At 31.9% G+C, this 26,123-nt stretch overlaps 1 protein-coding gene across 3 annotated transcripts; it reads left to right on the plus strand.

Moving 5' to 3' along the window:
• The first annotated feature begins 1,253 nt into the window (after nucleotides 1–1,253).
• Nucleotides 1,254–25,923, plus strand: LOC114334090 (cathepsin L-like proteinase). 3 transcript variants are annotated; one of them, XM_028284109.2, is made up of 2 exons: nucleotides 1,254–1,480; nucleotides 14,205–14,513. In XM_028284109.2, exons 1-2 carry the CDS (start codon nucleotides 1,379–1,381, stop codon nucleotides 14,412–14,414), a joined length of 312 nt encoding a protein of 103 aa, XP_028139910.1. In that variant the 5' UTR covers nucleotides 1,254–1,378; the 3' UTR covers nucleotides 14,415–14,513. The 3 variants fall into 3 exon arrangements, with proteins under 3 accessions (XP_028139910.1, XP_050517472.1, XP_028139909.1); XM_050661515.1 differs by lacking the exon at nucleotides 14,205–14,513 and adding an exon at nucleotides 25,615–25,923 and having other exon boundaries at nucleotides 1,302–1,480; XM_028284108.2 differs by lacking the exons at nucleotides 1,254–1,480; nucleotides 14,205–14,513 and adding exons at nucleotides 19,423–19,678; nucleotides 25,615–25,923.
• The last annotated feature ends 200 nt before the right edge of the window (nucleotides 25,924–26,123 follow it).

Here is a 26,123-nt window from a genome sequence, read left to right on the forward strand (position 1 = left end):
ACTCATGCATAGGTCTTTTGCATATTCCCGTAATTTGATCGATCTATCTTGATCGATCTATCTTCCTCGTGATCTTCGGCCTTCCACCTTTCCTATTGTATAATGAGTCTTTCCATATTTTCTGTGTTTGCTCTCATAACATGTCCAAAGTATTTTAATTGTTGGAGATGGACTTTACTGGAGAATCGTTGCTAACTTTTAGCTCTCTTAAAATTGAATTATTTGTTCTATGGTCGGTCCAAGGAATTTGTAGCATTTGTCTCCAACAGAACATTTCATTGGCCTCTATCTCTCTTCTTTCCGAATTTCTTAGAGTCAAAGATTCACATCCGTAGGTCAGTATTGGGAATATTAAGCACTTGATCAACCTCATCTTTAACGCTCTTGAAATTTGATAGTCCTTCCATATTGTGGTCATTTTTGCTGTGGCGACTTTTGCTAGATGACATCTACGTTTTATTTCTTTCTGTAGTGACCCTGTGTTTGTGATTAATTATCCCAGATATAAGTATGAGCTCACAACCTCAAACCGATCAATTGTGGTTATGTGTGGATGATTGTTATGTAGTCTATCCACTATCATGATATTTGTCTTTGATATGTTTAATTGCAGACCAAATATTTGACTTTCGTTTTCAACCAGGCGTATAAGATCAATCAGCTCTGCTTGACTATTTGCAAGAAGGGCTGTGTCATCTGCGAAACGTAGGTTGTTTATTTTATGGCCATTTATTGAGATGCCGTTTTCCTATCCTTCAAGTGCTCTTCTCATAATATACTTTCCATATATATTGAATAATTGTGGAGATAGTATACATCCCTGCCTGACACACCGTTCTGGATGAAATTCGTTTGAAAGTGTGTCAAGCACTTTAACTGATCCAGTAGTGTGTTCGTATAGTTCAGTTATAACCTCAGTTATACCCCTAGGATAAGTGGGTTTTCAATTATTTTTTGGATGGGCCTAATTTTTTTTGACAGCTCTCGGTTTTATTTTTTTATTATTTTTGAATTGATATTTATTTTCGTCTGGGGGGGGTCATGACACCCGTGACACCCTCCTTGAATCCGCCACTGGTGAGACAAGACAATCGGCTGATCAGGTCGGGACCTGTGTAGGCCTGTTTAGCGATTCATCCTTCAGCGGAAAATTGAACCACGAGATGATCTATAGATAAAATAAATACAACCAACTGTCACCATATTATATTTTCAATTATTTCATATTTTTATGGATGTATTTTAATTAACCCACATTGTCAGGCAGTGCATATAAAAGTCGCAATTTTTGAAGTTACTAGTTGAACTACCTTGTCTGAAATACTACTGTCATTGATCATCAATCATCAGTATCTGGTGTTTTACATTGATAACAGCAATGCTTTGCAAAATATTTTTACTTGCTTTACTCGTTGTAGTGGTAGTGGCAGTAGTCCCAGACCCGAACGAAACTGCCGAAGAAGCATGGCCAAAGTACAAGGTAATGTTAATGATTCTTCTTGTTATAATATACCAGTGGCGTGCGGTGACTTTTTCGAAAGGGGAAGCGATTCAATAAGGATATAAAAATATTTTCTTAAGGGTCGAGGGTCGAGCAACTTTCCACCTGGTAACACTCTGATGCGCAGGGGCTCTCTATCAGCAAAGTACTTAATTATGTGAGACGTCCTGCGTACAAGGACTCACACACTAAATCCGTGACGCGTGAATGCGTGAGGCACTCTATTTCTAGTGACTAGTGACCTATCATTGATCTGTATTGCTAGCTCGGGCCTTGAGTCCTCGCGCCGGGCTTGGTTTTCTAAAGAAGAATCATATTTAAAAAAAAATATACTCCGAGGCATTTTCCACAACACACAACTTTCACTAAAATGACACTTATTTATACTCGAGGTCTATTCTCCTATCAACTTCTGATAATTGTTGAATGCAGTCTTTTTTAATGGATAATAGGGCTAACTTTCAAAGTCTGTCTTCGCTTGTTGAATTTCTTTTAAACTCTTAATTTGAAACTTTAATGCATCTTAATACTGCAAAACTTCGTTGAACTGATGCACTTGTGGCTGGGATAGTTAGTAGTACTAATTCACACAACTTGACCACTTCACACAGCGACTTGTTTAAACCAGTAGTTATAAAGAAATCCCAAATTTCTGGGTATTTCTTTATAGGTCTGGATCCCGCGTATGAAAAAAAAGTTGATTAATAGCAAGCTGAAAATTTGTTAATAGCTTAAGGGTGTCTAGTCGAATAAACTTTGATATGTGTGAACACTGGAACAGGGGTAGTTTTAATTGTGTAACAGGTTAAAAATTTGGAACGGTCACAGCACGAAAACGGCACATTTATTTTGTCCGACAGAACAGACTTAAACTCTTCGAACAGAGATTAAACTCTCATGCAAAAATCAGACTGCTATTTATCACCAAATGGGCGTTTTAATGAGTGGAACATGTAGAATATGTCAAATGACAGGAATTATGACAGGTAACAAATAGCAGTCTGATTTTTTCATGAGAGTTTAATCTCTGTTCGGAGAGTTTAAGTCTGTTCTGTCGGACAAAATAAATGTGCCGTTTTCGTGCTGTGACCGTTCCAAATTTTTAACCTGTTCCACAATTAAAACTACCCCTGTTTCAGTGTTCCCATATATCAAAGTTTATTCGACTAGACACCCTTAAGCTATTAACAAATTTTCAGCTTGCTATTAATCAACTTTTTTTTCATACGCGGGATCCAGACCTATTATCATTCATGTCAGTTGTTTCATAAATGATACTTAACTGAGAATGCAAAGCTGGGATATCAAAAAATTTTCATTATTTAATCGTAATGACATAATTCTACAAATTTTAAATCGTTAAAATTTTGAAAGCTAGAATTCATTTGTTGTAGAATATTATAAAAAAGTCTCTTTGTTTCCTCTGTTTTCTCTGTCTCTCTGTCTCCGAAATTATCAATCTTCTTTATTTTTCTTTCATGTTCAAACCCCATATGTTCAGTTTTATCCCAAATATTTTTAAACTGTTCTCGTTTTTTTTAATTATCGTATTAATAAAGTCATCAATTTGTCTTATACAAAATGCAATACCATTTGATTTCTGTAAAATGTCAAATAAAAGATCAGTAAAAGGAAATATCTCTGCAAAAAATTTAAATCGAAATATTCTTTAAGCGAATGTATGTAATACCTAAGCACCCCTTAGCAGCAGTAACAGTCGGAGCATCTCACTTTCGGGAAGGCGATACGACGAGCGCTTCCATGGCATACCAAAATTCGCGCGACTAGTGGCTGCGGTCATTGATCCCTGACCAATTTTAAAAGGGACAACTGCATGACAAGCGGCGATTTTGAGATGCGCTTCTGCCAGGAGTGGACCAAATAGTTCGTTCGTACGCGATTAATTTTTAATATTTTTCAATGCCTATTGGCTAGGTAATATGTAGATTATTTGGATTGGGGAAAAATTTTATTATTAAATATTAATTAATAATATATTTTCTTATATCGACGAATAAATAGGGAAGCGGCGCTTCCGCCGCTTCCATGGACCGCACGCCTCTGTAATATAAAGTCGAACCTCGATAAGTCGGCCTACGATAACCCGGAAATCCGGCTAATCCGGACCGATTTTCATCAGACAAAACAAACATTTTTTCAATTTTCAACTGTAATTGCAAATAATTTATTCTATTCTAGTCATCTGATTCTACTTACTGAACCTAATACGGATACATACGGAAAGCAGACTATATACAAGGTGGGACATTAGTGTAAGGAAGTTATATTACTCGTTTGTCGTAAAAGATACGAAAAAAATTTATTTGGGTTAAAGTTGGGGTATAGATAGGACCATAATTTTAAAATGTTTTTAAATATACAAGACCACCTGTATTGACAGGGTGACACGAACTAAAGTTTTTTTAAACGAAACACTCTGTATGTTCTTACATTTTCTGATTTTTCTCGATGTCTTTTTTCTTAAAATAGAGGTAGTTTAAAAGATAATTACGTTTTTTGTTAATTTCGTAGCAACATTCACAGCCTGTAGAATTAGATACCTATAGTGATTTGACATCAAAATTTCTATTTATCTCCAAACGATTTTTAATATACATCTAGTAATACATATTTCTTCAGGTAAACTATATATATCATCTTTTATCTATTTTGTTGGATCCCTCTATTAATAAATTACACCAAATATTAAGCTTAAGCTCACAACATCAGCTTAACTAATATCTTATAAAAGTACCTGTACACATTTATAATTTTCCAATCCTGTGTAATGATAATTGCCTACCCTAAAGGAAGTATTAATTCACTTTTGTTTGATTCTGTAATTTTTACATTTATCCATCATCCTTGTTCAGGGTAGATTAATTTTAATCCCAACCAATGTTTTTTCACTACTGTTAATATTTTAAATATTAACATAAAATTTAAATTCTTTGGCTGAAGTAACTACACATGATGGGTGCGTTCAGACGACCATAGCGGCTGGCTGCCAGCAGAAATCGGCTGAGTGGTTGCATCCAGCCGTGATAGGGAAAGCTTAGTAAATCTCTCAGCGGCTGGCTTCCAGCGGTGACGTCTGACAGCTACTGCTGGCTCAGCTGTCCAGCCGCTGTGGTCGTCCGAACGCACCCATTATTACAGTTTGTCAAGGTGCAGTGACAATCTAGTGCTGACATCGTTCAGAGGGCCATTCCGGTTCAGTTGTCACCTAAACTCTGCCATGTAAGGTCCTACCTACAAAATTTCCAACCAATATGGTTGATGTCATGTGATGCCAGGGATTAATCTGGAAATATTTTTAACATCCTTTAAAATCGGATAATATAATGTAACCTCAACTGTTTAAAATCAACTCAAGGGTTTTTACCAATGAACTGTCAACACGGATGGAATGGCCCCATCCCATTCAAACAGTGAAGCGAGATTGCGGCCAACATACAAGTGAGAGGTCCTAGAGAGAGACAGAGCTTGTCAGGGAAAATTTGACTTCTTCATTGGTTGGATATTATCATAATGACCAGAGTTGCCAGATATGATTTTATAAATCCCCCACTTAGAAACTGAAATTCCCTCAAATTGAAGCTCAAACCCCTTAAATTTAAATTTTTACCGCATTTTAATAATTTAGTAGTCAAATGTAGAGAACAGTAAACCAAAATTATACTACTTATCAACAGAAGGTCCTGGAAATAATTCATAGGTCCTATCGTCTTCGATTATATGAGAGTATAATTTTACAGTTCTACGTATATACGCAAATTTAATTTACCATGACCCCTTAAAATATCTCATAATTGTCCCTCCCCAACCATTTCTGCTTAGAAAAATTCCTCTAGACGCTTTCAAATTACTCCAAAATTATGGAAAAATACCCCAAGCTGGCAACGCTGACTATCACTATAAATTTTTTGTTTACGAAAGATGGCCATTATCTTCCCTCCTTCCCTGACTAGCGCTATCTCATCCTGGCGTCATTAAATTCACTTCTTGCCCATTCCATCGGTGTTGACAGTTCATTGGTTTTTACCCGTATATTTTGGTGGCTTAAAGCATGTAAACCTGTAAGTATAACTATCTATTCACTTTTTTACCTTTGTCAAAATACCTGACGTTTGTTTTACTTATAGAGTTATACTTATTTTAGGTGATAATACTGATGATGGAATATTGATTCCGAAACCGTTTTGTTGTGATTTAGCCCTTTTTAGGGATTTTAAATATACCTTTTACAAGATAAGGTTTTTATTTTTTGTGATTTATGGTATACAGGAATTTTTCCTTGCGATATTTTTATTATAGTTCTACTATTTTTAAAAATTATTCTTCTTCTTCTTCTTCTTCTTTTATATAAACAGTACTGCCTGTTTTTCTTCAACGGTTTTCTTTAAAAATTATTAATATAGCGAAACATTAAATTTTAGTATACAGGGTTGGTTGAAACTAGAAATGAGTATTTTTTGAGTTTTTTTGAAAATTGATATTTTATGGTACTTTTTTATTTCTTACGCATTTCCTATACCTAAGTGTTTTAATTTCTGAATTATTCTGATTCTTTAAGCAAAACATTAATTTCAACAAAAATTACGTGAAATTTTATTAGGTGGCCGTGAAAATATGCAGAAACAAAAATATGTTTTCGAAAAAACAAATACATTTTAATCTAGACTGATCCTTAATTTATTAATATTGGATGAGATATTAAAATACCTACGTAGTTAACCTTGTTGGTGCGTAAATTACTAAAAAAATATACAATATTCTTCCTAGTTGGCTACGACTTTTTCAAAGACGACTAAAAATATGTATATATATTTTGTAGGTGCAGTAAAATAAAAAGTAAAAACCACTGGTGTTACCACTGGTGTTACCGGATGATTACGCCTATCGAGCAACATCCATCCCTCGAACCAGAGGCCCTCTGTCTGGATTGTGTTAATAACACCCTTGCTGCATAAATAACGGTTTTACACCTAAGAAGTAACTTCTTCTACTTCTTCCTTATTGGATGTAGCCTTTAAAGCCTGTTTCTTCTTCAATATGAGCCTCCAAAATTGTTTAAATTATCGCACCATCTTTTTCTTGGTCTGCTGATATTTCTTCGTCCATTTGGTGACTTATCTCGTGCTATTCGTACTATACTATCCTCTGTCATTCTACTAATATGTTCGTTCCACTCCTGTTTCCGTTTTGTCACCCATCCATTTATGTCTTCTACATTGCATACTCTTCTTATGTCTTCGCTTCTCTCCCTATCTTTGTTATTGCTAGTAGTCGTCTCGTTTTAGATGTGTCAGGTCTTGTCTTCGCCGTGTATGTCAATATAGGTCTAATTGCTGCTTTATAAATTCTTGCTTTTGTGTATTGTTTGTTCAGGTGTTTGTTCTTCCAGATTGTGTCATTAAGAGATCCCGCCGCTTTACTTGCTTTTAAGCTTTATTGTCGTACTTCTTCTTCAACATCTCCGTAACTAGTTATATCTATTCCCAAATATCTATGTAAACCTTGCTTCCTGCTTTATTATTTTCACATCAATTTCGATTTTACATCGTAGTGGGTATTTAGATGTTATCATACATTTGGTTTTTTTTTGATATTATCACATTGTATTTCTTGGCTGTTGTATTGAAGATGTGTATTAATCTTTGGAGATCGTTTTCTGTCTCGGCGATTAATGCTGCGTTTTCTGCATAACATAATATTTGGATTTCTTTGTTCCTCATTATGTAACCAAGACCTTTACGTACTGCTTGTATTATTTCGTCCATTATTATATTAATAGGCTATTGATTATGTATTTTAGAAAGGAACTACAACGTTAACGAAGTTGTATTATTTCATACAGTCAATGGACCTTTAAATATAAAAAAACCGAGGAGTGCTACCATTTAAAGCGGGCATTTTTGAGAAAGAGGTGAATTAGTCCCTAGGCACAGGGCGAATTAAGGTGAGTTATATGCACATTTGGTACAAACACGTCTACAGGAAAATTGTTCAAGGTTAATTTTACTATCGAAATATCACATTCTAAAGTCAAAAATATTTTTTTGTACAAAAATATATTCAAAAGAAAAGCAAGAAAAAAACACGAAAGATAGCAATTTTGCTTTTTGTCCCTTAACTTTTTTCACGGGGATATAGGTATAGGCATTGCTTCAGCGGAAAATAATTTCTATCGTTCCTCTTTAAACTGACGTTTGGTAGAAGTCTCTATGATTAATAGTTTCTGAAACAGGATTTTTCAAAGTTATCCACTCATAGCGATTTTGGCCCATTTTCCTTGTTACTTCTCAAACATTGTTCTGTAACTTTTTTCTACGTAGCTTTATTAGGTATATGAAATGTTCATTTAATAGGAAGAAAAGTCCATTGCCTTTAAAACTGTCTATCGTAGAAGGCTGTATGACCACTTTTTAGCAAGATATGGTTTTTCAAAATTTTATACTTTTAATGATATTTCATATATTTGCGATTATTTTTAAGTTTCTCGTTATAACTTTTTTTATTGTATATTTAGGTATATACATTGTGTAATAAAAAAGAAAGCTTATTTTCTTTGCTTTAAAATGGTATATTGTAAAAAATTCTAGAACTATCTATAAACAAGATATGCTTCTTCAAAATGTGACATATACACATACTTAGGTCCTAAGTTGGAACCATATAGAAAATTTTTTATTATTAAGTTCATGAAAAAAAATATTCCTTATAAAATGCTCTTCATAGTCTAAAATCTAAAATGCAATCATCAGATATAAAATTGTATCAATAGTGTACGAGGTATGTTAAAAAATACGAATTTTGCTCAAGAGTAAAGTACCTTTATATGTCACAATATCGAAAAGTGTTACTAAGAAAAGTTATTTGGAAATAAAAATTATGTTATAATGTGCAATTATATTTTTTTAATTGAAAAAAATAAAAAATTTTAAAATTTTTCTCCAATTACGGATACCCTTGGATATGCTACGGATATCTTGTTTAAAAATAGTCCAAGAATTTTTTGCAATACACCATTTTAATGTAAAGAAAATAAGTTTTTTTATTTCACAATGTATATACCTAAATTTACAAGAAAAAATGTCATAATGAGAAATTTAAAAAATAATAAAAAATATCAAAAATCGTAAAAGTATAAAACCTTGAAAAAGCTTAACTTGCTCAAAAATAGTCGCACAACCCTATACAATAGGCCACTTTAATGGTAATTCACTTCTCTTTCTACTAAATGTACCATTGCATATACCTATAAATGCGTAGAAGAAAGTTACAGAACAATGTTTGCGAAATAATGGGGAAAATGGACCAAAAATGCTGTGAGCGGCGAACTTCGAAAAATCCTGTTTCAGAAACTATAAATCATAGAGACTTCTACCAAACGTCAGTTTAAAGAGGAACGATGGAAATTATTTTTCGCTGAAGCAATAATAAATGAAGTATTAATAAGAGTAAATGATTGGATGAATAAAGTAAAATTAACAATATCAGATTCAAAAACAACATATAGTTTAATAAAAGGAAATTTAGAAAGAGATCCAATTATAAAAATTAGAGGGAAAAGAATAAAAAGAAAAAAGGAAACAAGATATTTAGGTATTATAATAGACGAACAAAAATTATTTACAAAACACATGAGTTGTGTCTGTGAAAAGGCAACAAAGATCATGCATAGCATTGCTAGTCTAGCACAGAAGGAATATAGAATTTCGTTCCGACAGATGAAAATATACCTAAGTACAATACTTGCATCAATTGTAGGGTACGGTTCAAGTGTATGGGCACATAGATTAATAAATAAAAAAATGCAGAAAAATTAAAGAGAGCTCAGAGAGGATTTCTTGTAAGAATGACGGGAGCATTTGGAACAACTGCAACACAGGCACTCACAGTTTTAACTGGAGTAATGCCAATGCATTTAGAAACACAAAAAAAAGCATGTAATTATTGGCTAAAAAAAGAAAAATATGAAAAAATAATACAAATAATAGGATTAGATATAAGAAATAAAAGAGAATTAAAAGAAATAATAAATAGAAAAAGACAAAATGAATGGGAAAATTCAACAAAATCTAGACGTTTATACAATTTTATACCAATATTAGAAAACATTCCAAATTATTTTAATCCAAAACAAGGTTTAGTACACTTTTTAACAGGACATGGACCGTACCCAACATATTTGGAAAGATTTAACTTAAAAGATGATGCATATTGTGAATGTGGAGAACTAGGTACACCGGAACATATAGTGTTACATTGTCAAAATACTATAGAAAATGAAGAACATAGAGAAATGAGAAGAAGATTAGAAAGAATTGAAATAAGAGATATATTACAAAATGAAGAATATTTTGGAATATTAAACAATCTAACAGAAATAATATCTAAAAAACAACAAGAAATTTATAATAATAGGAGACAACAAATAATCCAACCCTGATGAAGTTGAGTAAGATAAAGTTAAAATAAATAAAATAAAATATAAATTCAAAAATAGGTATTCACAATTATAATAATAATAATTCAATATAAAATAAATAAATAAAAATACCTAATAATTCTATAAATAATTCATTAAATTAAAAAAAAACTACCAACTCTCTTCTGAAAATAGAGGGACTGTCTTTATAACTTAAAAGGGAGTTGATAGTACCAAAAATATTTTAACAAATATATATTGTTTCTTTAAATTTGTTAAATGTATTTGTTTAATGTAATTAATAGATTATGGCAAATTATTAATTGAAAAAATAGATTTAGTAGTTTAGTAAAAAAGTATAAAAATATATAAAAAAAAAATATCTGTAATCCCATCAGGAAAAAACGACCTGGATTAGTCACTAAAGGCCAGGTCATATATATGAACAATAAATAAATAAATAAAAATAAATAAATAAATAAATAAATTTTCGCTGAAGCAATACCTATACTTACATCCCTGTGGAAAAAAGTTATGGGACAAAAAACAAAATTGCTTTCTTTCTTGTTTTTTTCTTGCTTTTCTTTTGAATATATTTTTGTAACGAAAAATATTTTTGACTTTAAAATGTGATATTCGTGGAACAATTTTCCTGTAGACGTGTTTGTACCAAAGGTTCATAGAAATCACCCTAATTTACCCCGTACCTAGGGACTAATTCACCTCTTTCTCAAAAACGCACCCATTTAAATGGTAGCACTCTGCAGATTTTTCAAATTTAGAGGTTCATTGACCATATGAGACGATAAAATCCCGTTAACGTTGTAGTTTCTTCTAGCTCTTTTATTTTGAACATAATCAATAGCCTATAAAGAGCAGTGGGCTAACGAGTCACCTTGTCAGACTCCGCTTTGTACTGGTATAAACTGCGTAAGTTTTCTATTTATCTTTGCCTGTATTTCATTATGAAAGTAGATGTTTTCGATGGTTTGTAAAATATTGATTGGTATGTTTCTTCTATACAGTAGGTGTAAGATGTCTTCGATTGGATGCTCTAAAGCCTTTGTCAAGCAGGGGCGGCCCGTCGGGGTAGGCAAGGTAGGCGCCGCCTACCCTCTTCAAATGTAGTATAATAATATAAATTATTAATATAAATTACTTATTTCAAAATTGTAATTTATAAATTTTGACACAATACCTACAATAAAATAGCAAAAATTATCCAAATTATTTTTAAAAATATCCAAAAAATTTTCTCCGTAGTTATAATTATTGTACGCTCCTTGTAGTATCAGTAGTACTGGATAAGATTCTATATTCTTCCTTGCCAACGACGCCAACACCGAATTGACGTGCGATCTCTCTCTGTTTACGCGAGCAGGCCTGCTGCAGGTCTGCGACCGTATTCTACGATTTTAAAAGGGCGGATAGGCACAGAGTCTTATAGCCGGACCTACAAAATTTTATCAGTTGCTTCTCTTGTGTCTTGTGAAACTGTTTTAAATAATTGTTTTTTGATTTTGGCTGTTATTAATAGGTTAAGTATTGAATAAAACTAGGTAGGACAATTTAAATTTGTTTATGAAAACGAATAATAAACAGTTAAATTTGAGATCGGTCTCTTGAAGGGCATTTTAATTTTATATTAATTTAGTAATAATTCACTAACGACAAATAAATCTGTGAATAGTTATTTGTCAGTCGTCCATTATATTTTTATTGTGTTTCAATACAATTTGGATAATTTAAAGTTAAACTGACGAATGTGTTATTAGATTATACAGTGAGCACGTAAAGGTTGGAATAAATTCATTTTCTCGAGAATGGACGATTTGGGAAAAAAATCCCGAAACAGGTCAATTTTTATTTTTAAATTACGACTTTTTGGCATATATGTCATACTAGTGACGTCACCCATCTGGGCGTGATAACGTCATCGATGATTTTTTTAAATAGGAATAGGGGTCGTGTGACAGTTCATTTGAAAGGTAATTTAATTCTCTATTCAGTAATATAAACATTTACATAACTATTTACACAGGGTGTCTAAAAAAATTTTTTTAAAATAATTTTATTGACATAAAAAGAAGAATGCATGTAATTTTTATTTAGTCCAAAATACATTTTAAGGTTCTTAGAACACAGAAAAAATGTTTATTTGAAAAATAATCATTGCTTTTCCCTTAAATCAAATGTTCAAATGTAAAAAAATTAAATGTTCAAAAAGAGGAAGGTGAGTGGGCGGCTAAAATGCTAAAACGATATTTATTTGTTAAATAAACTTTATTTCCTGTTTTCTGATAGCAGTAAAATGTATTTTGAGATAAATAAATTACACACATTCTTCTTTTAATGTCAATAAATTTAATTTCAATAATTTTTTTTGGACACGCTGTATAAATAATTATGTTATTGTTTATATTACTGAATAGAGAATTAAATTACCTTTCAAATAAGCTATCACACGACCCCTATTCTCATTTAAAAAAATTATAGATGACGTCATCACGCCCAGATGGGTGACGTCACTAGTGTGGCACATATGTCAAAAAGTCGCAATTTAAAAATAAAAATTGACCTGTTTCGGGATTTGTTTCCAAAATCGTCCATTCTAGAGAAAATGAATTTATTCCAACCTTTACGTGCTCACTGTATAGATAATTAAAAATTTAAAGCGAGGTTAATTGTTAACTTATCAATTTATTCGAAGAGTAAATTATTATTTGATACATAAATAAAATAAGTAATATTTGACGTTGTTGAAACGTAGGTGTGTTAGTTTTATTGGTGGAAAAACTTTAGTCATCGAATATGAATATTTTAAACGATGTAATATGCAGTTTGATCGAGACGCCTTTTTCAAGGCGCCAAAATCAAGAAAGATCAGAAATTATTTCAATGGGCCGGCCTTTACCAAATTTAACAATTTTATCCACAGATAAGACAAAAGACAATCGACCATTTTCGAGATCGTTTAAAACAATATGGTATGAAAATCATAAATGGCTAAGCGGAAGTTATTTTAAAAATTCACTTTTCTGTTGGCCTTGTCTGTTGCTCTCAAATTTGAAGCAAAATGTTTGGGTGAGTCAGGGATATTCAGATTTGAAAAATTTATCAGCTAGTGTAAAAAAACATGAATCTTCGAAAGAACATTTAAACAATTGCTTAGGTTTAAAACGGTTAGAAAAAAATAAACAAACTATTGACAGTGCTTTAGCTGGACAAATTTCTCTATCTAATAAGATATATAATGAAGAAGTTGAAAAAGATTGAAGTTTAAGAAATTGATGTTACAATTCTGTTAGTAAAACAAGAACTTGCATTTCGCGGTCGTGATGAGAGCCATAATTCTTCAAACATGGGTAATTTTAAAGAAATTTTTAATTTAGTAGTTAAACGCGATCAGGAAATCCAGGATCATGTTAAAAAATAGAAGGGTTGTTCACGGGTTTGTCAAAAACAATACAAAATGATTTAATAGATTGCCTTGCCGATTACGTAAAAAATGAAATTTCAACAGAAATTAATGAAAGTCAATTTTTTTCTATACTAGCGGACGATACTACTGATATAACCGAAAAATCACAGTGTACTTTAACAATCCGTTTTGTTAACAAAGTTGGTCAGGTAAAAGAAAGATTTTTAGGGTTTTTTGATGTTAGCGAGAATAGATCTGCGGACGCTCTATATAGTTTAATTTCAAACGTGCTTGAGCCATATGATTACAAAAATAAATTATTTGCTCAATTTTACGATGGTGCAAGTGTAATGGCTGGCTCTTTAAACGGACTACAATCAAAAATTAAAGTAGATGCTCCAAAAGCAATTTTTACACATTGTTGCGCTCATAGATTACATTTAGTATTGCAAGACGGCTCAAAATGTATTACAAATTTTAGGATATTTTTTGTCGCCTACCCGAAGTATATGTGTAGCCTACCCGCATACTGAGGTCACGAGCCGCCACTGTTGTCAAGTCTATAAAACATAGATATTCTTTTTTATTGTACTCGATGGCCTTTTCTGTGATTTTTTTTGTACAAATACGGCGTCTACGCAGGATCTTCCGGATCTGAATATTTGTTGTTCATCTAATAAAATTGTTAGTTTATTGATTTTGTTGGTTAGGACTTTTGTGGTAAGCTTAAGTACGGTGTTCCGTAGATTTATACCTCTATAATTGTTGGGGTTTTCTTTTTGTCATCTCTAGGGTTATACCTTCCTTCTTCTCGAAGTAATGAAGTAACTTGTTTTATTTTTTTACAGAAATATCATGATAGGTCGTACGACGCAGAAGAAGACGCCAAGAGGTTCGCCGTATTTAAGAAAAAATACGATCAGGTCGTAGCACACAACAAAAAACACGAAGCTGGTGATTTAACATGGAAGGCGCGCTTGAATCAGTTTACTGATAGATTCCCCGAAGAAATTGAACATCTTTATGGACCTAAACGTCCAGAGGGAACATCACGGTAAATTTACTACTAAATTGGCTAAATAAATGGTGTTGTATCAGCATAACGTGTTGCCGAAAGTTTTATGAGTATTCAATAAAATTATTTTAATTGACCAAAAGTAGTTTTCTTTGAAAATACTCTTGTATTATTTATGGTAGGGGAGCCCAAGCAGGGATTTTTGCAGTTACTCGAGCGCGTCAGATTATCATATGGGGAGAAACCTGGTACTCGGCAGATGTACCTCTACCATATATTGGCTCTTAACACAGGGAAGTTCGTTAAGAGGGGACCGAAAAAAATATATCCTTAAAAAAACTCGAAATTGTCAGACTAAGATAAGGTAAGTTAAGTACATGCAAAAGAGTGTATATATCAAAAATCTGACGATTTGAACACCAAGTTTATTCTCCCTTAACTACTTAACATTGAAAATAACCTGAAATACAACACCCTTACCTCCCAGGGTGACAACATATACCAGTTATATTAGATGGCGATCCTGCCAAGATCGCCATATGGTGGTTGGGGTAGTTACCCCTTATGATGGGGGTTGATGATGTAGAACACTATTGGTTAGATATGTATTTATTCACCAACTCTAAATGTAACAGTAACTAGTTGGTGGGCAATGTCTATCTTCTCACTAACTTGATGTTGATGTCTCAATATTGAATGAATAAAGATTGATTAACGAATGAATCTGTAATACTTTCTCCGTATGTATAAATAAACTTGTAATTGTTTTTATTATGATTGCTGACACGATTCGACCGCGAAATATTTATATCAAAAAATAGCTGACAAAAGCGTTATTGAAACAAGTGCATTATATTGGGAAATCTGTGTCACCTAGTTATTTTACAACAAATGGTAATGTTTGTTTTTAGACCTTTAAAAATTAAATGGATATAAATTCTGAATTCTGAATCTTCTGAGAGTATTATCTGGAATATTTGGAAATACTAATATAAAAACTCTACTGCACACCTACAAAATATTAATCAAGCTAAGATTATCACAGGTCGTATGACGCAGAAAAAGACACCAAGAGTGTCGTATTTAAGAAAAGCGCTACAGCTCTACAGCCCAACTTGGACTCTGGCCTAGCCCCAGCATCTGCCTCCCTGGCTTCTCTCCTCCAATTGTCCATCCTCAATATCTCTTGAGCATCAGTTCTCACTTCGTCTATCCACCTCTTCCTTGGTCTTCCTACTGGCCTAAGCGTTCTACTGGGTGTTCTGTCGTTATCCATTCTTATAAGGTGACCTGCCCAGCGCAATCTTTGTATTTTGCTTACTTTGATATAGTGGGTTCTTTATAATATTGGTATAGCTTGTGGTTGAACATTATTCTCCATATACCATTGTCGCAAATGGGTCCCAATATCCTCCTTAATATCTTTCTTTCAAAAGTCTTTTCACTCATGATCCATGTTTCTACGTCATATGTTGTTATTGGCTGTATGATGGTTTTATATTGTTCTGAAGCTATTTTCTTGTGGCATTTTTATAATGAACTATTTTAAATGTGAAATAAGCCACAATTTTACCAAAAAAATGAATTTATTAACGTTTCGACGCCCAAGTCGGGTGTCATTGTCAAAATACAAAATAATACTAAATTAAACAAAAATATTGTTGCTTAGTAAAAAATTCTTCTAATAATTTATTTAATCTGACTTATTTATATCGGTCATTCAGGCATGTATTATATATTTTAAAGTAGAAGACTTTAAAATGGTATTGCCAATATTGATGAGTTGCGTTCCTGGGACGACTTTACTAAAAGATAGTTCATGCGATTACATGAAATCAACCCCAACTCAAGAATATTCGCCACAAAAAATCATAGCATGTGATCTGTCTTTCAAAAGACAACCAAATGCAACGATGGCAGTAAAACTCTCGCACTAAATCTAATAATTTATCTAATTACAAATTCAAAAATATACCGCGCCCGTTACATATCAAAGTACACCAACGTTTTCAAATTCACCACTGCCCTGCTAATTACAAAAACCTACTATCTATACAACATTTAATGTTCTAGAATCAAATAACATCTCGAATAGTATTTACAAGAAACAAGAAAGAATTTACTCCAAAAGTCGAGAAGGAATAGAACATCATAAATCATTAAAAAAAGGTTACTTGGTAAACAACTCGGGTCTGTTAAGCCTGGAGCTGAAAACAGTCTGTGACATAATTAGGTCACAATATCCTCTATAATTTTTATAGCTGAGTTTGTCTCCCTTCTTGTGGATTGGGCATAATTGCTCGTTTCCAGTGTCCTGGAATTTCTTCTGTGTTCCACACGTGTTATTAGTTTATGGAATCTATCTATCAGTGTGTGTGTTCTCCAATTTTGAGAATTGCAGATGGTATGTTGTCAATCCCTAATTGCCATAATAGCCCGATCAAAGGACAATCTGACCCCAAAAAAAATAAAGGAAGGATGAAAATTTGGGAATAGGTAGTTGAAATTGTCTATTATTATACAGTGCTAGTCAAAAGTCCGTACCCCCCCTCGTATCTTTTGAACGGTTATACCTATAATAGTGAAATTTGGAGGGAGAAAATAAACGGACGTAAGCTTCTTAACTAGTTATGACAGGTGACGTCATAGTAACAGATGACGTTACAGCGCCACTGTGACAGATAATTTTAAATGGGACCTTATGGCAAGTGACAACTCGTTTGAAAGGTATTGAAAATACCTATTCAGTCAAACTAATTTTGTTTAAGTTTAGGCTAATTTTGATGAATAAATGAAATAAATATAAAATTGTAGTTTCGCATTTAATTAATAAAAATTCAAAATTCCGCCTATGATTACTTGTCAAACAGGTTGACGTTGACGTAAAAACTACTAGAGAATTAAAAAACGTCAACTTTTTTGACAAAAAATCCATAGGCGGACATTTGAATTTTTATTAATTAAATTCGAAACTACAATATTATATTTATTTAATTTATTCACCAAAATCAAAATCAACTTAAACCCAAAAAAATTAGTATGACTGAATAGGTATTTTAAATACCTTTCAAACGAGGTATCACTTGCTATAAGGTCCCATTTAAAATTATCGGTCACAGTGGCTCTGTAACGTCATCTGTCACTATTACGTCACCTGTCATAACTAGTTAAGAAGCTTACGTCCGTTTATTTCCTCACTCCAAATTTCACTATTATAGGTATAACCGTTCAAAAGATACGAGGGGGGTACGGACTTTTGACTAGCACTGTATAAAAAAGTTTACAATTCTACATCCCCTCAATTTTACAAAAGTGGAGGGGAATACCCCCCTCTCGAAGGTGAAAAATATACATTCAAAATAAGTCCGGAATTGGATAAAATGACCAATTCTAAGCAACTTTTGTTCTATAGAGTTTTTCCTAAGTCAATACTTTTCGAGTTATTTGCAAGTGAATATGTTCATTTTTAACAGAAAAAAAAACATGTTTTGGACAGTTTTTCGGAGATAACTCAAAAAGTAAGTATTTCAGCGAAAAAAATATTCTTAGCAAAAATATAGCTTATAAAAAACTAAAAAAAATGGTGTATCCTTGAGGTCTGTAGACACAGTAGAAGCAGAGTTGTAGCTAATGAAAAGTAGGATATTCTTCATCAAATTCCAAATCGAATATTTCAATGTGAAATAACCAAAAAACGGAGTACTTTTCGGTTCATTTTAACTTTTTTAAAGTGGTTAAAAAGAGGTTTATTTTTGTTTTTTAAAAAAAACTTGTAACATTAAAAGTAAGTGAGTTACACTCAAAATATTGTTGGTCCCTTTTATTTTATTTTTTTAAATCGCGAAAATCACCCCCTAATTAGCATCACAAATAAATTTTATCATTACCACTTCACAGGTTACTTTGCTTATGTATTATTTATATGATCTGTAAGTTTCATCGGCTCAAAGTACTTATTTTTGAAAAAGCTGTAGTTAAAATGGTTTGAACGAGTAACTAATCACGAGTTTAGGCAAATTTTGAACAGTCATAGCATAACCAATTTTTGTCTAACAAGAAAACAAAAAAGTAAATATTTAGAAAAGCAAAACGTACATTTTACTACTTTTAAGATTTTTTGGTATTACTAATAATTTTTAAATTAATTCCATAAACAATTCCATTTTTTTTATTAAAAAAAAAATGTTTTATTTTAAACTCAATTTTTTTCAAAAATGAGCACTTTAGTCCAATGAAACTTAAAGAAAATATAAACAATACATCAGTAAAGTAACTTGTGAATCGGTAACGATTAATTTTATTTGGGAAGCTAATTAGGGAGTGTTTTCGCAATTTTTGTACCAAAAAATAAAAGAGATCAACAATATTTTGAGCGTAACTCACTTATTTTTAATGTTTTTTTTTTAAACAAAAATAAACTTTTTTACCACTTTAAAAATTTGAAATGAATTTTCCCCGAAAAGCGCTCTGTTTTTTGGTTATTTCACATTGAAATACTCCATTTTCAATTTGACGAAGAAGAACCTACTTTTCATTAGCTACAACTCTGCTTCTGCTAGGTTTGCAGACCTCACGCGTACACCGTTCTTTTAAATTTTTTATAAGCTATAATTTTACTAAGAATATTTTTTTCGCTGGAATAGTTACTTTTTGATATATCTGCAAAAAACCGTTCAAAAATATGTTTTTTTTTGTTAAAAATGAACATATTCACTCGCAAATAACTCTAAAAGTATTGACTTAGTGAAAAAACTCTATAGAACAAAAGTTGCTTAGAATTAGTTATTTTATTAAATTCCGGGCCTATTTTGAACGTATATTTTTTCACTCCCGAGAAAATATTTTTCACCCCGTATTTCCCAATTTTTGTAAAATGGAGGGGATGTAGAATTGTAAACTTTTTCTTATATAATAATAGACAATTTCAACTATCTATTCCCAAATTTTCATCCTTCCTCTATTCTTTTGCGGTTTTCGGAAAATTTTGTGTTCCATGATCGGGCTATAATTCCAATTGTTTTATATTTTTATGGATGTAGTTTAATAAGCCCACATTGCCAGATAACGCATATAAAAGCCACAACAGCTACTTTTGAAGTTACTAGTTGAATTACCTTGTCTGAAATACTACTGTCATTGATCATCAGTATCTGGTGTTTTACTTGGATAACAACGATGCTTTGCAAAATATTTTTACTTGCTTTATTCGTTGCATTGGTAGTGGCGCAAGACCCGGAACCAGAAAACCCCAAGAATAGGGCTCCGAACCCGAACGAAACTGCCGAAGAAGCATGGCCAAAGTACAAGGTAATGTTAATTATTCTTCTTCTTATAAGTAACAGTGGAACCCGATAAGTCGGCCTACGATAACCCGGAAGTCCGGCTAACCCGGACCGATTTTCATCAACTTCAATTTTCAACTGTAATTGCAAATAATTTTATTCCATTCTAGTACTGAACCTAATACCGATACATACGAAAATTAGACTATATTATACAAAGTGGGACATTAGTGTGAGGAAGTTATATTACTCGTTTGTCGTAAGAGATACGAAAAAAATTTATTTGTAAAATTGGGGCATAGATAGGACCATAATTTTAAAATGTTTTCAAATATACAAGGCCACCTGTATTGACAGGGTGACACGAACTTAAGTTTTTTAAAACAAAACACCCTGTATGTTCTTACATTTTTTGATTTTTCTCGATGTCTTCTTTCTTAAAATAGAGGTAGTTTAAAAAATAATTACGTTTTTTGTTAATTTCGGAGCAACATTCACAGCCTGTAGAATTAGGTACCTATAGTGATTTGACATCAAAATTTCTATTTATCTCCAAAGTATTTTTAATATAGTCTACTATTTTTAAAAATTATTAATACATACAGGGTGATTGATTAGTAGGGTAAAGCTCAATAGCTCCGCTATAGTAATAGATAGTAATAAAAGTTAATCACAAAAATTTTAGCCACCTTTGATCTTCACATTACAAAATTAGTTAGAATGTTACAGGGTGTTCGATAACACAGTGGCAGACCTAACTTATGTTTTTTTAAATAGAACACCCTATATTTTATTTTACATTCGAAATCGTGTTAACTTCTCCATCACAAAAATATAAAGGTTTGTAATGGTATACATAGTATTTACAAAGTTATAACCAATTTTGTATGAAAATCGTAACAAGTTCAACTCCTTGTATAAATAAAAATAAGCACAACAGCAATGGTTTATTAATGCCATATTTTTTTATTTATTGTCAAAATTTTTAAGAATTATTGATATTGCTAATTTTCTTTATACCAAATACAGGGTGAGTCAAAACGCAAGTACATTGTATTTTATATCATTATTGAAAAGTAACATTAACGTACTTTAATTTTTATATAACATTCCCTATGCCCAAATTTATTAGATTTCGAGATATTTTCATTTTCAGAGCAAATTATTTTAGGTGTTTAAATTTATCTAAATTTTAAGTAAGCCATGACTGAATTGACAATTGAAGATTACCGATTATCAATCCGGTAATCAATGTAACACTGTATCAAATAAAGAAATAAAAACAAGCTGAAAATGCGAGCATTATCATAACGAAAACTTTGTCTATATACCTATTTAAATTCATAATATAGAAAATTGCTATTACGAAAAACTGTTTAGAATTAAAAATTATGTTTTAATGTGCAAGTACATCATTCTAATTTAAATGTTGTGAACTATAAAGATACTTTACTCGAAATTCATATTTTTTTACATACCTCGTATAAAATTAATAAAATTTGATTCATGATGGTTGCATCATAAATCTTAGACCAAGAAGAGATTTTTATGAAGAATAACTTTTCTTCGTCAAATTAAAAATACAAGAGTTATAAATGAAAATGATGTTGGTATCCATAATTTGAGAAAATTCGTCAAATATTTTTTTCCATTAGAAGGATGTAATTTCATATATCAGAACATACTTTTTTATTCCAAACCACATTTTAAATAACAATTTTCCAATATTGTAAAATAAATAATACATACGACATACATGATAAAGATACTTTTACTGATGAACTTTACTTGGATCTACAGACCTAGCGAGTCTCGTAAATTCCACGGCTTTGCGCCACGCTTCACGCAACCGTATTTGCGTACTTGTGTTTTGAGTTGTGTGCGCTGGTCACTGGTCGAGTGGAGTTATAGATAATTTACCAAATTTAAATATAATCGTTTCTACTGATTCATTATTAATATAGTATAATATGTATTATTGCTTTCAAAATATACTTAAATTGTATTTTTATACATTTATTACACATATTATTTTATATAATAATTAAATTCACTATAAAATGTCATTTATATTTTATTAATAGCTAAATAATTTAAAATTTAGTTTGACATTCACGAAGTGTCAAACTCAAATGTAAATAATAACATAACATTTGCTTTGCTTAACAAATTCAGGTTAAAAAAGTAGCCTAGTTCCTAATCAAAGATTTCAGCTGACGTTTAGTGCCTGGTAGGAGATAACCGGATTGTGACGTCACATTTTCGATTTTGAGGTCGATTATCTCGAAGACGGTTAGAGATATCAAAATGCCGTTTTCAGATTTGGATTCAGAAGACAAAACTACATAAGAATCCATCGATACGTCTGCTCTAAGTATTGCAGGAGCGGCGACGCAATAACACACAGACTTTTGCAAATTTATAAACGAAAAGTTTTCGTTGATAATTTATTAGTAATACATTTTACAAACAAAAACACAACCACTACATGCAACATTTTTGAAACAACTAAAACCTATCTTTTATGTAAATGCAACAAATAAACAAAGAAAATTAGTAATAAATTTTACAAAAAACACACAAACACAAAATACAACATTTTGTGAAGACAATTAAACACTACTTTTATATGTAAATGTAATAATGTAACAAATAAAGTACGAAACATAATTTATCAGTAATACATTTTGCAAAAAAAACATGTTTGAAAAAATTAGAAGCTACTTTTAATAAAATATTTTTAATATTTAATTACATAAGGTGTTCAAAATTATCTCCTAACACATTTATGTACGCCTAAAAACGATCATTGAATGAGCTACTTACTATACGGAGCATTTGTAAATTAACACATCGAAATACACTTTGTATTCTATTTTTCATCTCATCCCTTGTTGTTGGAGGTATTTTATAAACTTCATTATTAACGTAACCCCAAAAAAATCAGTCCAGTTTATTAAATTCTGGTGATTTGGGTGGCCACGCTACTGGTCCATTGAAAAATGAAAATATCTCGAAAACTAATAAATTTAGACATAGGGAATGTTATATAACAATTAAAGTACGGTAACGGTACTTTTCAATAGTGATAGAAAATACAGGGTGTTCCATTTAAAATTACTGAGAAAATAATGTACTTGCGTTTTGACTCACCCTGTATTTAATATAAAGAAAATTAGCAATATCGACCATTTTTGAAAATTTTGACAATACGTTAAAAAATATGGCATTAACAAACCATTATTGTTTTGCTTATTTTTATTTATACAGGGAGTTAAACTTGTTACGATTTTCATATTAAATTGGTTATAACTTTGTAAATACCCTGTATAACATAACAAACCTTTATATTTTTGTGATGGAGAAGTTAACAGGATTTCGAATTTAAAATCAAATATAGGGTGTTTCATTTAAGAAAACATAAGTTTGGTCTGCCACTGTGTTATCGAACACTCTATCGAACATTCTAACTAATTTTGTAATGTGAAGCTCAAAGGTGGCTAAAATTTTTGTTATTAACTTTTATTGCTATCTATTACTACAGCGGAGCTATTGAGCTTTACCCTACTAATCAATCACCCGGTATAGCGAACTATTTAATTTTTGTATACAGGGTTGGTTGAAATTAGGAATGATTATTTTTGGAGTTTTCTTGAAAATTGATGATATTTTGTGGTACTTTTTTATTTCTTAAGCATTCCTTATACCTAAGTGTTTTAATTTCTGAGGTATTCTGATTCATTTAGCATAACATTAATTTCAACAAAAATTACGTGAAATTTTATTAGGTGGCCGTGAAAATATGCAGAATCAAAAATATTTTCGAAAAAACAAATACATTTTAATCTAGACTGATCCTTAATTTATTAATATTGGATGAGATATCAAAATACCTACGTAGTTAACCTTGTTGGTGCGTAAAATACTAAAAACAAACATACAATATTCTTCCTAGTTGGCTAAGACTTTGTCAAAGACGACTAAAAATCTGTATATATATTTTGTAGGTGCAGTAAAATAAAAAGTAAAAACCACTGGTGTTACCACTGGTGTTACCGGATGATTACTTCCATCGAGCAACATCCATCCCTCGAACCAGAGGCCCTCTGTCTGGATTGTGTTAATAACACCCTTGCTGCATAAATAACGGTTTCACACCTAAGAAGTAACTTCTTCTACTTCTTCCTTCTTGTATGTAGCCTTTAAAGCCTGTTTCTTCTTCAATATGAGCCTCCTAAATTGTTTAAATTATCGCACCATCTTTTTCTTGATGCTGATACTTCTTCGTCCATTTGGTGACATCTCGTGCTATTCGTACTATACTATCCTCTGCCATTTTACTAATATTATGTTCGTTCCACTCCTGTTTCCGTTTTGTTACCTATCCATTTATGTCTTCTACATTGCATGCTCTTCTTATGTCTTCACTTCTCTCCCTATCCCACAGACTTTTCCCTGATATTCGTCGAAGTATAATCATATTTGTTGTTTCTAGTACTTAGTCGTCTCATTTTAGATGTGTCAGGTCTTGACAATGTCAAGACAGGATGTCAATATAGGTCTAATTGCTGCTGTATAAATTCTTGGTTTTGTGTCTTGTCTTAGGTGTTTGTTCTTCCAGATTGTGTCATTAAAAGATCCCGCCGCTTTACTTGCTTTTAAGCTTTGTTGTCGTACTTCTTCTTAAACATCTCCGTAATTAGTTACATCTATTCCCAGATATCTATGTAAACCTTGCTTCCTACTTTATTATTTTCACATCAATTTCGATTTTACATCGTAGTGGGTATTTAGATGTTGTCATACATTTGGTTTTTTCTGTTGATATTATCACATTGCATTTCTTGGCTGTTGTATTGAAGATGTGTGTTAATCTTTGGAGATCGTTTCCTGTCTCGGCGATTAATGCTGCGTCTTCTCTATAACATAATATTTGGATTTCTTTGTTCCCCATTATGTAACCAAGACCTTTACTTACTGCTTGTATTATTTCGTCCATTATTATATTAAAGAGCAGTGGGCTTAACGAGTCACCTTGTTTGACTCCGCGTTGTACTGGTATAAACTGTGTTAGTTTTCCATTTATCTTTGCCTGTATTCGATTATGGAAGTAGATGTTTTCGATGGTTTGTAAAATATTGATTAGTACCTATTCTCCTATTGGGACCGTGCAAGTTCGGCAAAGCGACCCCTATTTCTACGCTCTATACTAAAATTCGCACTTTTAATTATGTTGGCCAATTATATTAGTCCTGGTTACTGGATAATTGTCAAGGCCATAGTCCAAAAAAATAATAAGAAGAAAAAATAAGATTCAGGTTATGTTATGAAAACTTCAACAATTGTATGTAGTAAATAAAATTAGTTATTAAAAAGGCAGTACTGCAAGCAAAATAAAATTAATTAAATTTACCTTTATATAATAATTGCATATCATATCAATATTGTGGAGCAATATATAATTTTTCTGCTTCATTGACAGAAGGTATGAAATATACGTCAATTTGACAATTTCAATTGACAATATGAATTATTTAAGATAGTTGCAATATTTCTCCGCGACTCGCACAGGGTCGTTTCTCGTTTCCCCTTCCAAGTACTTGCACACCTCGAATACAGTAGGTGTAAGATGTCTTCGACTTGGATGCGATCTAAAGCCTTTATCAAGTCTATAAAACATACATATTCTTTTTTATTGTACTCGATGGCCTTTTCTATGATTTGTTTTAGTACAAATACGACGTCTACGCAGGATTTTCTGGATCTGAATCTGTTGTTTTTCATCTGATAAAGTTGTTAGTCATTGTTTTTGTTGGTTAGGACTTTTGTGGCAAGCTTAAGTGCGGTGTTCAGTAGATTTATACCTCTATAATTGTTGGGGTTTTCTTTTTGTCATCTCTAGGGTTATACCTTCCTTCTTCTCGGAGTAATGAAGTACTTAATATGTTTTATTTTTTACAGAAAGATCATGATAGGTCGTACGATGCTGAAGAAGACGCCAAGAGATTCGCTGTATTTAAGAAAAAATACGATCAGATCGTAGAACACAACAAAAGACACGAAGCTGGTGAAGTAACATGGACGGCGGGCTTGAATCAGTTTACTGATAGATTCCCCGAAGAACTTGAACATCTTAATGGACTTAAACGTCCAGAGGGAGCATCACGGTAAATTTACTACTAAATTGGTTAAATAAATGGTGTTGTATCAGCATAAATTGTTGCCGAAAGTTTTATGAGTATTCAATAAAATTCTTTTAATTGACCAAAAGTAGTTTTCTTTGAAAATACTCTTGTATTATTTATGGTGGGAGAGCCCAAGCAGGGATTTTTGCAGTTACTCGAGCGCGTCAGATTATCATATGGGGAGAAACGTGGTACCCGGCAGATGTACCTTTATATGACCAAAAGTAGTTTTCTTTGAAAATACTCTTGTATTATTTACGATTATAATGATAGCATGCCGACATC

The sequence above is a fragment of the Diabrotica virgifera genome, chromosome 9 (genome assembly GCF_917563875.1).
Source record: "Diabrotica virgifera virgifera chromosome 9, PGI_DIABVI_V3a".
Taxonomy (NCBI): Eukaryota; Metazoa; Arthropoda; class Insecta; order Coleoptera; family Chrysomelidae; genus Diabrotica; species Diabrotica virgifera.